Raw genomic sequence first — 13,174 nt, forward strand, 5'->3', positions numbered from 1 at the left:
CTGRAGAGTTTGTACTGAAAGAGTGCTGGAATATAAGCATTAAAGTAATTGCAAAGAAGCTGTTAATTTTAAAAAGTATGTTGATTTTAACATTTGAAAAGTTTGGTTAAGTTTATCATTATCAGACAGGTTGGGACTACTAATAGTAAGGAACCACAGAGTGTTAAAATATCTGATTCTAATCTTCACCACCAGCAGAGATTTGGCAATAGAGGAATCAATTGAGAACCATCTGCTTTCAGGTCATTTCTTGTAATCTCTAGTTCTAAAAAAAAAAAATAGACTGAGATTAAAGCAGTCCTGGAGGAAATTTCACTACATGCTAACTAACGAGAAACTAAAATAAACAAACAAGCACACAAACACCCTGTTCTAATCACACTCCTTCAACCATCGTTGTGCCTGAGATGTTCCAAGAAAAATGATGTCCCACAGTATCTATTCTGGCTCTAAACTACCACAGGATACTAGTATCATTTAAGATAAATCTCTGTTTCCTTCATGGTCTCTTTTTTACTAATACATGCTAAAATGTGGAGCTTGGCATTAATCTCATGTTAATTCATGATGCTCTCTCAAAATTGATGAATTTAAGAAATGACCCAATGACATTGTCTTATTTTGTAAACAAGGAGCTATTTTCAAAAGAGTTATTATCCAGTTAACCTTGAAATATACCCTAGAGACAAAGAAATACCAGCAAGCGAAATTCTTATTCCTGTTTCATACCAAAATTGGTATTTGTCCACTGAGTCTTTAGCCACATTTTAGCTTTAATACACTAAAAATTTATGAGTGGCTCCTGCTTAAAGGACATTTGCATTGTGATGTGCTAATGCAAATTGATCACACTCTTTCTCAGTACCTGATGTTGGAGGTGGCCAAATCTCATCTGACCTGGTGGGCTCACCAGAGTTGCCACAGACATCCCAGTAATCAGCACAGCAGTCCACGGGGCCAGGAGGACCTGTGGTGCAGAACTGGTCGCAGTAGCAGATAGCTGCTCGGGAAACTATGTTGAAGCTGCAGCCATCATCTCTTCCTGTGCAACAGCCTCGTGTCTTGCAGTACTTGCCCTGGAACAAGCTCCTTTTCAGTCGACTCCACTTCACAGAATGATGGTCTTCAGCTGAGTAAAGTCCTTGCGAGAAATTCCTTCTAGAGTCAAGTTGCATTGACATGCAAACTTCATTTATAATGCAATATAGGAGCAGAAACTGACTTTTGAGCCACATTCTTCTGTCTGTTTCAGACTTTATTAGGCTTCCTACGCTTCACTTTATAGGTAAATGACCATTTGTTGTATGTGTAATATGTTCAGTTACTGTTCAGAGGGAAATCTGGACAGAAACTTGCAGACTAGAGTCTTCTATGAAGTGAAGAATCTGTATGTGTTAATTATTAGCCAGACATGTTGTAAACTSTTTTATTTGCCCAAGATAGAACCTGGAAAAGGAGCTGCCACTATGTATCCATCATTCTGAAATGTTGGGCGTATTTTTTCTGAGAAAGTCTGTAGTAAAGCTGAGCTTCCTAAGCAAAAGATGCACGATTAATATTTTAGTTCTGTATTTTTATCTTCTAAAAACAAAATAATATGAGGGTGTGCTGTCTACCAYGGTTTAGATTAATTTTGCCAGAAATTTGATTTACAGAAGTTATTTGTGAACAGYCAGGATTGTCATAACTTTCTGAGAAAAGTAGTATTTAATCAAATCATATCCCTCTCAAATTGGTGCTTTGCAACTTGCAGCTATCTAAGAGTTCAAAGTAGAACCTCCTGCTTTGTTGCCTAAAATAGATATTCTCCCAATCTTACAGCAGGTGTGATCTAATTTAGATCATATTCCAATTAATTTTGCACTCTTTCATTGTGAAAAAATTCATATATATATATATATATTCTTTTAAGCTTCAGTCAATAAAAACTTGGAAATCTCTGTAAACAGTAATAAATACCAGTGTTCATCCTACTTAAAAAGTAGATAGCAAGGTTAGCCATACGACAAGAAGAGAAGAGAAGAGAAGAGAAGAGAAGAGAAGAGAAGAGAAGAGAAGAGAAGAGAAGAGAAGAGAAGAGAAGAGAAGAGAAGAGAAAACAGCTACTGAGAGACATATCTAATAGCCTTTACTATTTGATTTGCTGTCTTCAATTTTCGGACTGCGGACCAAAAGAAGCATGCATAATATAACTGCAAAATCTTTTAATATTTCTGGAAAAAAAGCACAAAGAATTTTAAAATTATTAGTAGAAGCAGTATTTAAGACTAAATTACAGGAAAAAAAAGTTTGAAATATGTATCTTTATAAAACAACTGAAGTCTTTACAGCTAAAAAAAAAAGTAAAAAATGATCATCCTTCTTTTCTATTTTGCAGCAAATGAAAAGAGTCTGAAGAAATTAATGGCAGGAAATTTTCAAAAGAATGAASGGACTTGTTCCCTTGTGATTTTCCATAGGTCATTGAATCAAAGGCCAGTTACTTTTGAAAGCACAGCTGGCAGCGCAGCTGTTTTGGGTGCATTACCATGAACGGCAGACACATTAAAAGGAAACATGTGCATGTGCGTGTGTGTATGCGTATTTATGCAGAAGGACCAATAATCCAAACTTTCAAGTCTTTAATACAATTTCTTGCCAGCAGTGCTTTTATTGGACCTCCTCCCACACACCCCTCACCAMAGCTGAGGACTGAGAATAAAAGGAAAATTCCACCGGGCCACATGCTTTACTTTGCTCTTGCAATCTTCTTTGTGGAAGTGAATAGAAAGGGCAAAGTCAGCAACATACAATCATTGTACATCACCTAATAGGATATCAACCTAAGCCTTCATTTTTTTTTCTGTATTTTTTATTTGGTTTTGTTCTTAAGGCAAAAACATTGCAATGYAAGTCTGTCACTGACTGCTACAATGCATCAAACGTAACATGAGGAAAGATACGTTCGTGTTTTAAGAGTATAGTTCACTATAGATCATAATACTTTTCCTTATACTTGTGTGGCTCCATTATTTTGATAAATTGACTCTTGATTTTCACTGAAATTAGCAGAATTTAAAAACTGTCTTTTTGCTTATTTCTGGAAATATTTTTACAAAGTTATGCCTTCTGGTTAAGCAAAATGAAGAAAACAAGCTACTATACGTGATACATCTTACCAGCCAGTGAAGTKAAATGGACGACCATATTCCAGTTTTAAGTCATTGTCAGTTTTATTTGCTTTTTTAAGCTTCAGCTTTTTAGATCTAAATATTTTAAGCTTTGCAGACAATTAAAGCAGAGGCAAAGAATTTGCTTGGAAGGGGAGTGGGCTAGTGTGCACAGGAATGTACTGTCTTTCAAAGGCTGGCAAAAAATAATGGAATTAGTGCTTCTAAACAGCTTTATTTTGTGACACAAGGAATTGTGTTGAAATTTGATAGAATCTTATTTTCCATTTGTTCTCATTGGCTTGTGTTTAAACTTAATAAAAACATAAATCTATTCTGTTATGTTTCAGCAAATATTTTGAATTCAGTCATTTCTTTTTTGAGCAAAAGTAGCATTGAGTGAAAGCACATGTTCACTTATCCATAAGTATTTAGGAGTAGTTAAATGTGAATCTATTGAAGATTAACCTATTSCAAGTATAACAGTTTTGTTAAGCTTTTGAACTATGCTCCTTCTCTTGATTCTAATCTTCATTGTTAAGCACAAAAATATCTAACTTGTACCTTCTTCAGCACTCCCTGATGTCTATGCCTGAGTTTAAGAAATACACCACAAATTTGGCTGGAATTCAAGTATTATTAATATCACTGAACACAAAACAAAAAGCAATAGAAATGATCAAGAGCCTCCCTACAGCACAAGCAGGATTATTCCACAGTCGTTCTTTCAATTTTTTCTCTGATTTCTTTGAACAAGCCTATTGATCACTCTAAAAAGTAATTTCCAACCACATTCATAATAGAGTTGAATATTAGCAATGAACTACAAGAATCTAGAAGTTCAAAGTCCGTCTCACGAGCTCACAGCAGAATCCAGCATGTCAGGGACCCCAGTGGTCTCCCCTGTGAGCAGGGACCTTACACTTGGCCMAAGGGTGAGCTGTGGTATTACTCCACTATGCTAGGAAAAAGAAGAGACTCACAGGTAGGTTTCTTCCTAACCCAAAGCAGAAAGAAACCAGCATGCCAGCCCCCACTGCAATTGTTTCAGTCAGCAGACATATCACAGTGCATCACAACACCTTTGTAGTYGCTTATCCTCAACGTAAATCCTGTAATGATGAGATGTCCCTTTCTTTAAGCTCAAATGGAAACTTAGTTGACCCCTTGCCAAAAATACACACTGATTTGCAATGGTGGCAATATTTTTTATGTATTACTCTTGATTATTAATGAAGCTAAGKTGCTACAACAAGAAAAAAGTAGTTTTAAAAACAAACCTATTTTCCCAAGAACATTTCCTACGTTGCTTTCCCTCTGCCATGTGCTGGTCACAGAACAGAATTCACACTGGATAATGAGTGACAAGGCCCCGCACAGGTTTACTCAAAGAAGACCTGAGCATTAAAGCGGTCCTTTTCACTAGCAGTTTTGTCTCCATGTGTTTGGAGCAGGAAATGAGGATGTTTTCACCACTGTCTAAATAGACTTTTCATCCTACTTGCTGACAGGCTGGCAGCTCACCATTGCAGCACTGAGTGGTGCCACTTTCAATTCAGACATTTCAAGGCTGCCTGGCTCAGTTGTTAGGATGCCAATCCAAGCCATATGCAACACAAAATAGGAGAGACTTACATGACAAATTTCAAGCACTATCTAAGCACCTTCCTGACAGAGAGCAGTTGCATCTGGGACCCATGGCCAGACATAACTCAGCTGCCAGACTTACAAGATAAGTTCCTCAGATGTCCAGAATAGCTTTACTGTTAAAAGCAGATCTAGACTATGAGAAAATGACCCAATTGATCTTACTGAAGAAAACCCATTCCTCACACAAAGACATACACATATGAGCACGAGTCAACAACTGCAGGTAGCAGAAGATGATATATGGTTCCACAAGTGGTTGCTACAATTTCCTAGACTTATAAGACATGTATGTAAGACATACGTTAGACTAATCCTGCCACAGCAATTTATTACACTTCCTTCCCCCGCTAACTGTATCCCCTGGTCAACCTTGAGACAGCAGGTGCCATCCCATCATTCTTACCCTCAGCCACACTCTAGCATATCCCTGAAACCAYGGTCAACCCAGTCTAGGATTGTTCCAGCGTACCAAGGTCCACATACTGCTGAGCCTGTCCTATCAGAGCAGACTCTTCTGGAGAGGAGTGACTAATTTGTTGAGGAACAGCAGAGCTAGGCTTCTAAGAAGTCTTGTTTTCAGTGAACTTGCCAATCCCAGACTGGATCCTGACATAGTTGAAGAAGAATGGAAGGACTCAAAAAACGTATCTTTTTTTTTTTCTTTATTTCATTTTTTTTTCCTTCTTTCATTTTTTTTTCCTTTTGTCAGCTGGAGTTGTCAAGCACAGCAATGACAGAATCACCAGATGCATGTGCAGGGTACAGTGATTACGGTGAAGGAAACTGCACGTTGCTTTCTGAGASGGAATGAGAGAAAAAGCAAGCAAGCTCTTGCTGAATATAAACAGTCACTGGGTTACTGGAAGGAAGATGTATTCAACAGAAAAAGATTAGGATAAAGGCATCAGAACTTGGAATAAATATACCACATCACTAMATAACCAGTGTCTATTATTTTTATAGTACTACTGAAAGCAATCATTTTTTATGGCAAGATTTGCTCTTCGTAATCTCTTCTTAAAGGATTTCTCTTAATACATTTTCCATTGGTTTCCTAGAGATAGACTTCCCAGACCATAATTGCCAATACACTCTCACTTTTCGTTTGTTGCAGAAGCTGTCTCAACAGATCGSAAAATTGTTGTTTTYTTGTTTTGTTTTGTTTTGTTTTGTTTTTGATATAAACAAATGAAGAAACTCAAACCAGAGGCCAACAAAGCAACTCATCTATTAACTTTTCCAAAATTCTAGTAGGATATTGTGTTCCTTCACCCTACAGACTTCTTGATATCATCTGGACTTACTTAAAGCTAAAAGACACCATTCAAATAATTCCCGCAGCTAGATATGCCAATTGGCACTGGGGATTTACAAAGATGAAATTCATGAGACAAAAAGAAGAAAAGGGTTTGGAGAAACTCAGAACAAAGTAAGTACTTTAAGAAAACAGTAAGAAAGCTTATTCAAGACAAAGCTTATTCACACAGACCACATTGGATCTAGAAATGAGATTTATGTCCATTTCAATGGTTGACTGACCACAAGAAATGGTAATAGATCTTGGGTGAGCTGACCTATCACATTTTTTGCAATATTAATAACATATGTCTAATATTTATGTTTTTATATGTGTGCTCTTTTTCTCTTTTTTTTTTTTTAATCTTTTTTATGTTTACCTGTATCTGTTGATTTTGTACCCAGTAACATTGTTTAGAACTCCCTGGAATGCTTTTCTCATTTTTTCTTTTGCAATTTAGTTAATGGATGAGCTGCCCACAGTATCTCCACATTTAACTTCTGTCATTTTTCTCTTGACAGAAGGCACTAATTCAAAAAAMAGCAACCCTTGTCTGTCTATCAACCTGTTTATAACACTCTAAAGGATGTCCATGCTTCTGTACCAAGGGAAGAATGTGTATTTATCACCAGTTTATACAGACTAACTGTTGAACTTCTATTCCTTTCTAATAGTTTCACAGTTAAATAGTTTMAATGCAGGCTGCAGTGCATGGAATTTACCCTAGGTCCAACAGAGCAAGTGGCTGAGTATCCTTAAGAGGATTGCATTTAATCTGATTTCAATTTTAATGTTTTAATTGATGATAATGCTCTATAAAGCAGTTCATCACATTAATTTTAATGAAAGCGGTAGCACTTCTWATTAAAACAGTAATCTCAGCTTGCAACTTTATCATGCAGTAGTGTGTCAGGAGGTCAAATGGTGCCACACACCAGGACAGGACTGTGACACACAGGTCCAGAAGTGCAGATCCATAGCATGACTCACAAATTCTAAGGATTGGGGCATCGGCAAGAAGCTGACTCATGCAAGCAGGAGCAGTCAGATTCCTTGAAATTTTCCCTTTGTATTTTGTAACTGTTTAAAAATGAGTCTGTGAAGGTAGCACAGGGCCAAAATGTTAAGAGCCTAAAATGAAGAGGAAAGTGGTGATTTCTTCCTATCAGCAATCCAGTAATTCTGTCTGCACGTACGGGTTGGGATAGACACAGGCTGGCCAAAAGGGTATGAATATTGCAAGGAGAAAGAGCACAGTGMATTCTGATTGCTGGGACACGGGATGACACCCGGGTGAACAAYTCTTCGAGTGTTTCACAAAATATAAATGTATGTACAATGGTAAAATGTTACCAAAATTAAGAGTGTGGGAACATACTGTTTCCGGCGGTGTTGGSATTCATTCTCAACAATCTGAAATAYGTGGCACATGGAAAGAAAAAACATAACAAACACTTTGCAACAAAAATACTGCTTTATTTATTTTCAACATTTGTATTATTTCTAAAGAAAATATGCTGTGTTATAATGGACATCTCTTAAACCAGTAAGCACTTCAAAAAAGGATATATAAATATGCGACATTCACGTGTGTATCTCTGGGATTAATTATTCTAGTACATACAATTATCTCTTGAAAGAATATTTGACAGTTATGACCGCTTCGCAATTAGTATACTGGAAGCTTTTTTATTTTTTAATGGAGTTTTTAATAACACTTGTGCTGTGGATTCCACCTCAGTATAGGAGCAGGCCTCAATTTTTTTTATAGTTTCTTCTCCAGATGCTAATTCAAGGCTGCAAAAGAAGAGTTTTCACATAAATGTGAGTAGTCAAAAATCAGATTGGTAAGCTGTACAAATAACACGCACTTAGATCACTTAACTTTTGTGATTTATGCAACCTGATGAGCTGTCTAATAAATGTAATTAGCATTTTAATATGAAAAAAAGAAAAAAAAARGGAAAGGGAAAGGGAAAGGCTTGTAGAAATTTTGAGTGTCCCTTTTTGTCCTATAAGTGGGAGGCAAGAGGACAGCTAAGAAACTAGAGATATCTGAGAGATGCTTGACTCTCCTTACAGCAGCCTGAGGTAAACAGAACGAGCACTTAATAGCTCGTACCACATAGCTGTAATTATCCTAATCTTTAATCTATATCTCCCTCCGTAAAATTTAGGCCCRTTTCCTTTTCTTCTGCTCTCAAGGAAGATGGAGAACTGACTAACATTTCCTCATAACAACTCAATATACAKATAGAAACTGTTGTATCTCTGTTCTGTCTTATTACTTTTTGTCTCTCTAAGGAAACTGAAACCATTGAATCTTTCCYAAATCTTTCATGTGTTTTCCACAACCACTCTCTCTCTAAAAATGTCCAAAGCAGATGCCGATACTGATTCCCACCAACACAGAATAGAGATGAGTAGCGATCTCTGTTTTATTGTAACTACTCGGCATTTCCTTTAAATGATATTTTTATTTTTTGCAAGAGTGGAGTCACCTCTTCAACTCAGTTTCAACTCAGTTGTAATCCTTGGATGCTCTCCTACAGTATTACTGTCACTCCATTTCTGCCTGTGCTTTTCAGTTTTTTTGTGCTTCTCTTCAATTAACTTCATCATGTTGATTTCAAGACATTTTTCTAATGTGACCACTTTTTGTTTGTTTGTTTTTTGATTCCTGTCTTCCAAACTTCTGGCAAGGTCTCACAGCTGGGCATTATCTGCAAATCTGATGAATTTGCTATCTACCCTAYTGAGTAAGTAACTGATAACAATGTCTTGTAGCACTAAATACTAGATGTCAGCCTTGTGGAAGCCTCTGAGAAATGTCCTCCCATTTTGGCAGTAAATAACCATTCTCACAGCCCAGATTTCCAATCAGCTGCACATCTACCTTACATGAATTTCATTTAGTCCATATCTGCTCTGTTTGCTTATGAATGTCATGTGGGACATTGTCAGAAGACACGTTGTATCAATCACGTTCTCTATATCTGCTTTGCTGTCAAAGAAGGAAATGAGATGTACTTGATAGGGTTTGTTTCTCCCGTGTCCCTGTGAGGGTTCTCTTATCTCCTCTCTGTTCTCCAGATGCCTACAAATGGATTGTTTAATACTTTGTTCCAGTATCTTTCTTAGAAACAATGTCAGGGCTGACTTTTCTGTAAKTCCTTAGATCTGATCTTTCCTCCTTTGTTAGGCATGACATTATGTTTGCCTTTCCCCAGTTCTCTGAAATCTTACTCATCCTGCCAAACACTAGCATTTRGGAAACTGCTTTGGTTAAGACATCAAAAATTTCATTTTTGTAAATTTCATTTGACTGTGCCACCTTGAATACATCTAATTTATCTCAGTATTCCTTATGGTGTTTTTTACTTAATCCCTCCAAACTTCCACTCTCAATTTTTTAATATTAATTGATTTAAACTTTTGGTCATAATTAACCCTTTTTTATGTGTTTGTGTGGAGAATGAAATATAATGAGACATTGATCATTTCAGCCTTTTATGTATCACCTGCTGTTTGCTGAGCTCACCCAGTAAGTGCTACTTTGCATCTACACTCAAGTATGGTGCACTGTTTGCACTATAGTGTTGTTTATCTGTAGCAAACCATCAATTTTAATTGTACTGTGTAGTTAGGTACTCAAATATAAAATAATATTCATCTTATCTCAAGACATTATTAYACAAATTAATCCCAGACCATTCCTCAATTCCTTCTTCACTTTGATTGCATCCCACTTACAATTAATTCAATTTTTAGTTTGTTCTATGGTGCTGAAAGRTAGAATTATTCTATATTAGTAGTTATTAATAGGCATTAATTAACCAAACATAGACAGGTGGAAACCCTGTACAGCTGAAACACCCTATCATATTTTTAGACAAAAATACACACATTTTTTAATGGGCACACAATAGTAGCTATATATTCAATGTGTAACTCTAATCTAGTCATAAAAATATTAATACTCACCATCACAGCTAAATGGAACCTCTTGCATCTGCAGTCTGTAGGAAAAAAGAAGGGGGAAAGGATAAAGAGTGAATACAAAGTGGAGATGAGAATAAAAAGTAAGATATGCTATTTTACAAACATTTTACTAATGGACAACAGCACACAGCATCTTCTCTCTTTTAAAAAGAGAATAGAAAATTTTAATTTTACTGAACTCAGTAACTTTTCATGCACAGACATGTTTAAGGACCTGGGGACCCTGGTGGACAACAAGCTGACCATTAGCCAGCAACGTGCCCTTATGCCCAAGAAGGCCAATGGTATCCTGGGGTGAAAAGAGGAAACAGTAGCCCTTAGTAGGGCTCCTAAGATGATGAAGGTCCCCTGTGAGGAGAGACTGAGACAGCTGGGCCTGTTTAGCCTCAAGAAGAGAAGACTGAGGGAAGATCTTATTGCTGTATAGAAATATCTGCAGGGAGGATGTCAAGAGGATGCAACCAGACTCTTCTTGGTGGTGGCCCATGACAGGACAACAGACGATAGGCAGTTTCGTCTGAATATGAGAAAAAAAAAAATCCTTTATTGTGAGAGTAACAGCACTGGAGCTGGTTACCCAGAGAGGTTGTGGAGTTTCCTTCTCCGGAGATATTCAAAACCTGCCTCGAGGTAATCCTGTGCAATGTGCTCTAGTGACCCTGCTTGAGCAGAGAGGTTGAACTAGACAACCTACAAAAGTCTTGTCCAACTTCAACCAATCTGTGATTCTGTAACTGAAGAGTGGATAAATAACTGGATGGACCATGGGGCTGAAGAGGTAGAAGTCAGTAGTTCAAGTCTAATGGACACCCATTTCCAGGTGGTGTTAGACAGATACCAGGTTCACTACCATTTAACATCTCTGCTGGGGTGATGGAAGAGCATGCACACAGAGCAAGTTTGTTGAGGTCATGAGTTTGAAAGGGAGAGAGGGGTTGGTATGCTAAAGATAGGACTCACATTTAGGGAGATTTTGCCAAGCTAGAGGAATGTGCCAGCAGAGTTTATCTTCTTAATGAAAAACCTTCATCCAGCTACAATTTTTTTCTGACTATCTGCTCATAGCAAGCTCTTTTCCTCTAGAAATATTATACATTACTTCTGCCATTATGGAAATGGAACCAAATGCAAAAGCTRTTTCTTAAAGCCAAATAGAATTAGATTAAAAAGACAGTTTAAATAATGTACTGAGTTTTCATACTTCTACTGCATCACATTTGCATGGCATATGCATTATTACCCTTTTAGACTTTTTAATACAAAGTTACTCTGAAGGATAAGGAAAAGAGTCACTTTTCCCTCACATTTTTATAGCATTCACATCAGAAACAGAACCCTGTAAACACAAACAATGCTTTTTCCTTGTTAGTTCATGCTGATCCAATAAAGTCCTTTTGTGCCAGTAGACTATAACCAAATCTTTTTACTTAAAACAAATAGTTACCACTAAAACTGGCAGAAAGTATTGTCCAAATACCTGAGGCAAGTATAAATATTATTCTGCAAGCATAAAGTATTATAAAATATTATTAAAGTATTAGGTAAATATAAACTATTCCCCTTGCTTCTTAAAGGATTCATTTGAGAATTTATAAATGTGCACTGTTTTGACTTGTATTTCTGTTTATAAATATCAGAAGAGTTTAAGCTACTGTTCCCTTTTGGTAGTTCATTCATTTATGAGGTTAAAGAATTTGCCACACAGTTAACACTTGATACTCTTTTCTTGTTTTTTAGCATAAGTAGTAGATATTCTTATCTGTAGTACTCATTTGTGGGGTCATTAAATTTTCAGTTAAATTAATTGTTCTGGTGATATGGAGAGAGCCCAGTGCTGCAGTACTTGGCTGGGTTAAAATAAGCTAAGAGCACTGGGAGTATCACTACAGAGAGGGACTGTTCATTTTGTTCCAAAATGTTTTGCAGAATTAGAAGTCAGGYCTGCACAGTTCTGTTTTTGGAGGTATGTGACATCAAAGAATGTTCTAATTTGCAATAACTCAGAGCTTTTTCCTAAGCCTTATGGTTGCTTTTTGCCTCTTTATTTGCTACCATATGCTACTCAATTCCCAGTCAGTGCAGTGTTCTTTATGAATAACCTAATGCCTGCTACCTCCTTAGATAATTTATAAACTCTACAAATCAGCAGTGCTGCAAAGACCAAACTGATGATGAGTTCAAAGTACAGGGAATGAAGAGAGGATGGTTTTGTCACAGCTGACTATCCTGTAACACATACATACTCTGAAGCCTGGCTAGCTACAGAGCTGGTATTGATCTTATTATTTTATATCAGCTCTCTACTGATGGAAGGACGAGGCTGTAGTTTTAAGCAGGAGGGGAAATGTGCATAGTGTGGCCAGGGAAAGACCAGTCAAAAGAAGGAAAAAGTCCCTGGACACAGGAGCCAACACCGGAGTCAGAGCTCACTGCAGAAACAGTTCCTTCTAGATTCAYCAAGTATTTACCATACCCCTGTTTTTGTTCTTTGCAAGTTAAAAAGACATTGAAAAGTATCTGAGTTTTGAATCATCACAGCATACCTAAATATAATCAGCAGCCTTCCAATGGCTGTAACGAAAACTTAGAGGAAAAGGTAGTCTGTGTCATGTCCTTGCAGCTTCCCAGCTAGGAAGGGACATTGAGGAGACCTCCATTCTGGGCATATCATATCCTCATTATTTTCAATGGTAAAAATCTCACTCTTCTTCTGGAATGACTATTTGATTTGAAGATTTGCTCTAGCAAAACACACATAGCCAATTCTTTAGGACAAGGACTATTTCGTATTATGGAAGTTTTATCCTCATATGTAGAATCCATTAATGATTAATAATGTTGATCTTTGATCAGGATCACTCCTTAAGTAAATAAAGATTAAGAGTAATGTATAAAAGAACTTTGGACCTGACTGATATTTTTCATAGAATTTACATTTTAAGAGCTTTTGCTATTAAAGTTGATTAGAGTGGTGCAGGATATAATAATTATTCCACTTTATTAGAAAATAGAGCTTCTTGTAATAAAAGTCTCACAAATTTACATAAAAGAATCTTCATGAAAATCTATCTTTACT

The 13,174-nt window shown here is 36.8% G+C and overlaps 1 protein-coding gene across 1 annotated transcript in view; it reads right to left on the minus strand.

The window, feature by feature from the left end:
- Window positions 1-1,235, minus strand: part of TINAG (tubulointerstitial nephritis antigen) — a 42,104-nt gene extending 40,869 nt beyond the window's left edge. Inside the window, exon 1 of the mRNA XM_026034303.1 lies at window positions 866-1,235. Within this exon, the coding sequence (XP_025890088.1) occupies window positions 866-1,235 (370 nt within the window). The remainder of the gene's footprint in view (window positions 1-865) is intronic.
- Window positions 1,236-13,174: the final 11,939 nt, after the last annotated feature.

This window comes from Nothoprocta perdicaria, unplaced genomic scaffold, assembly GCF_003342845.1.
Source record: "Nothoprocta perdicaria isolate Ctin4 unplaced genomic scaffold, notPer1 scaffold_141, whole genome shotgun sequence".
NCBI classification, from domain to species: domain Eukaryota; kingdom Metazoa; phylum Chordata; class Aves; order Tinamiformes; family Tinamidae; genus Nothoprocta; species Nothoprocta perdicaria.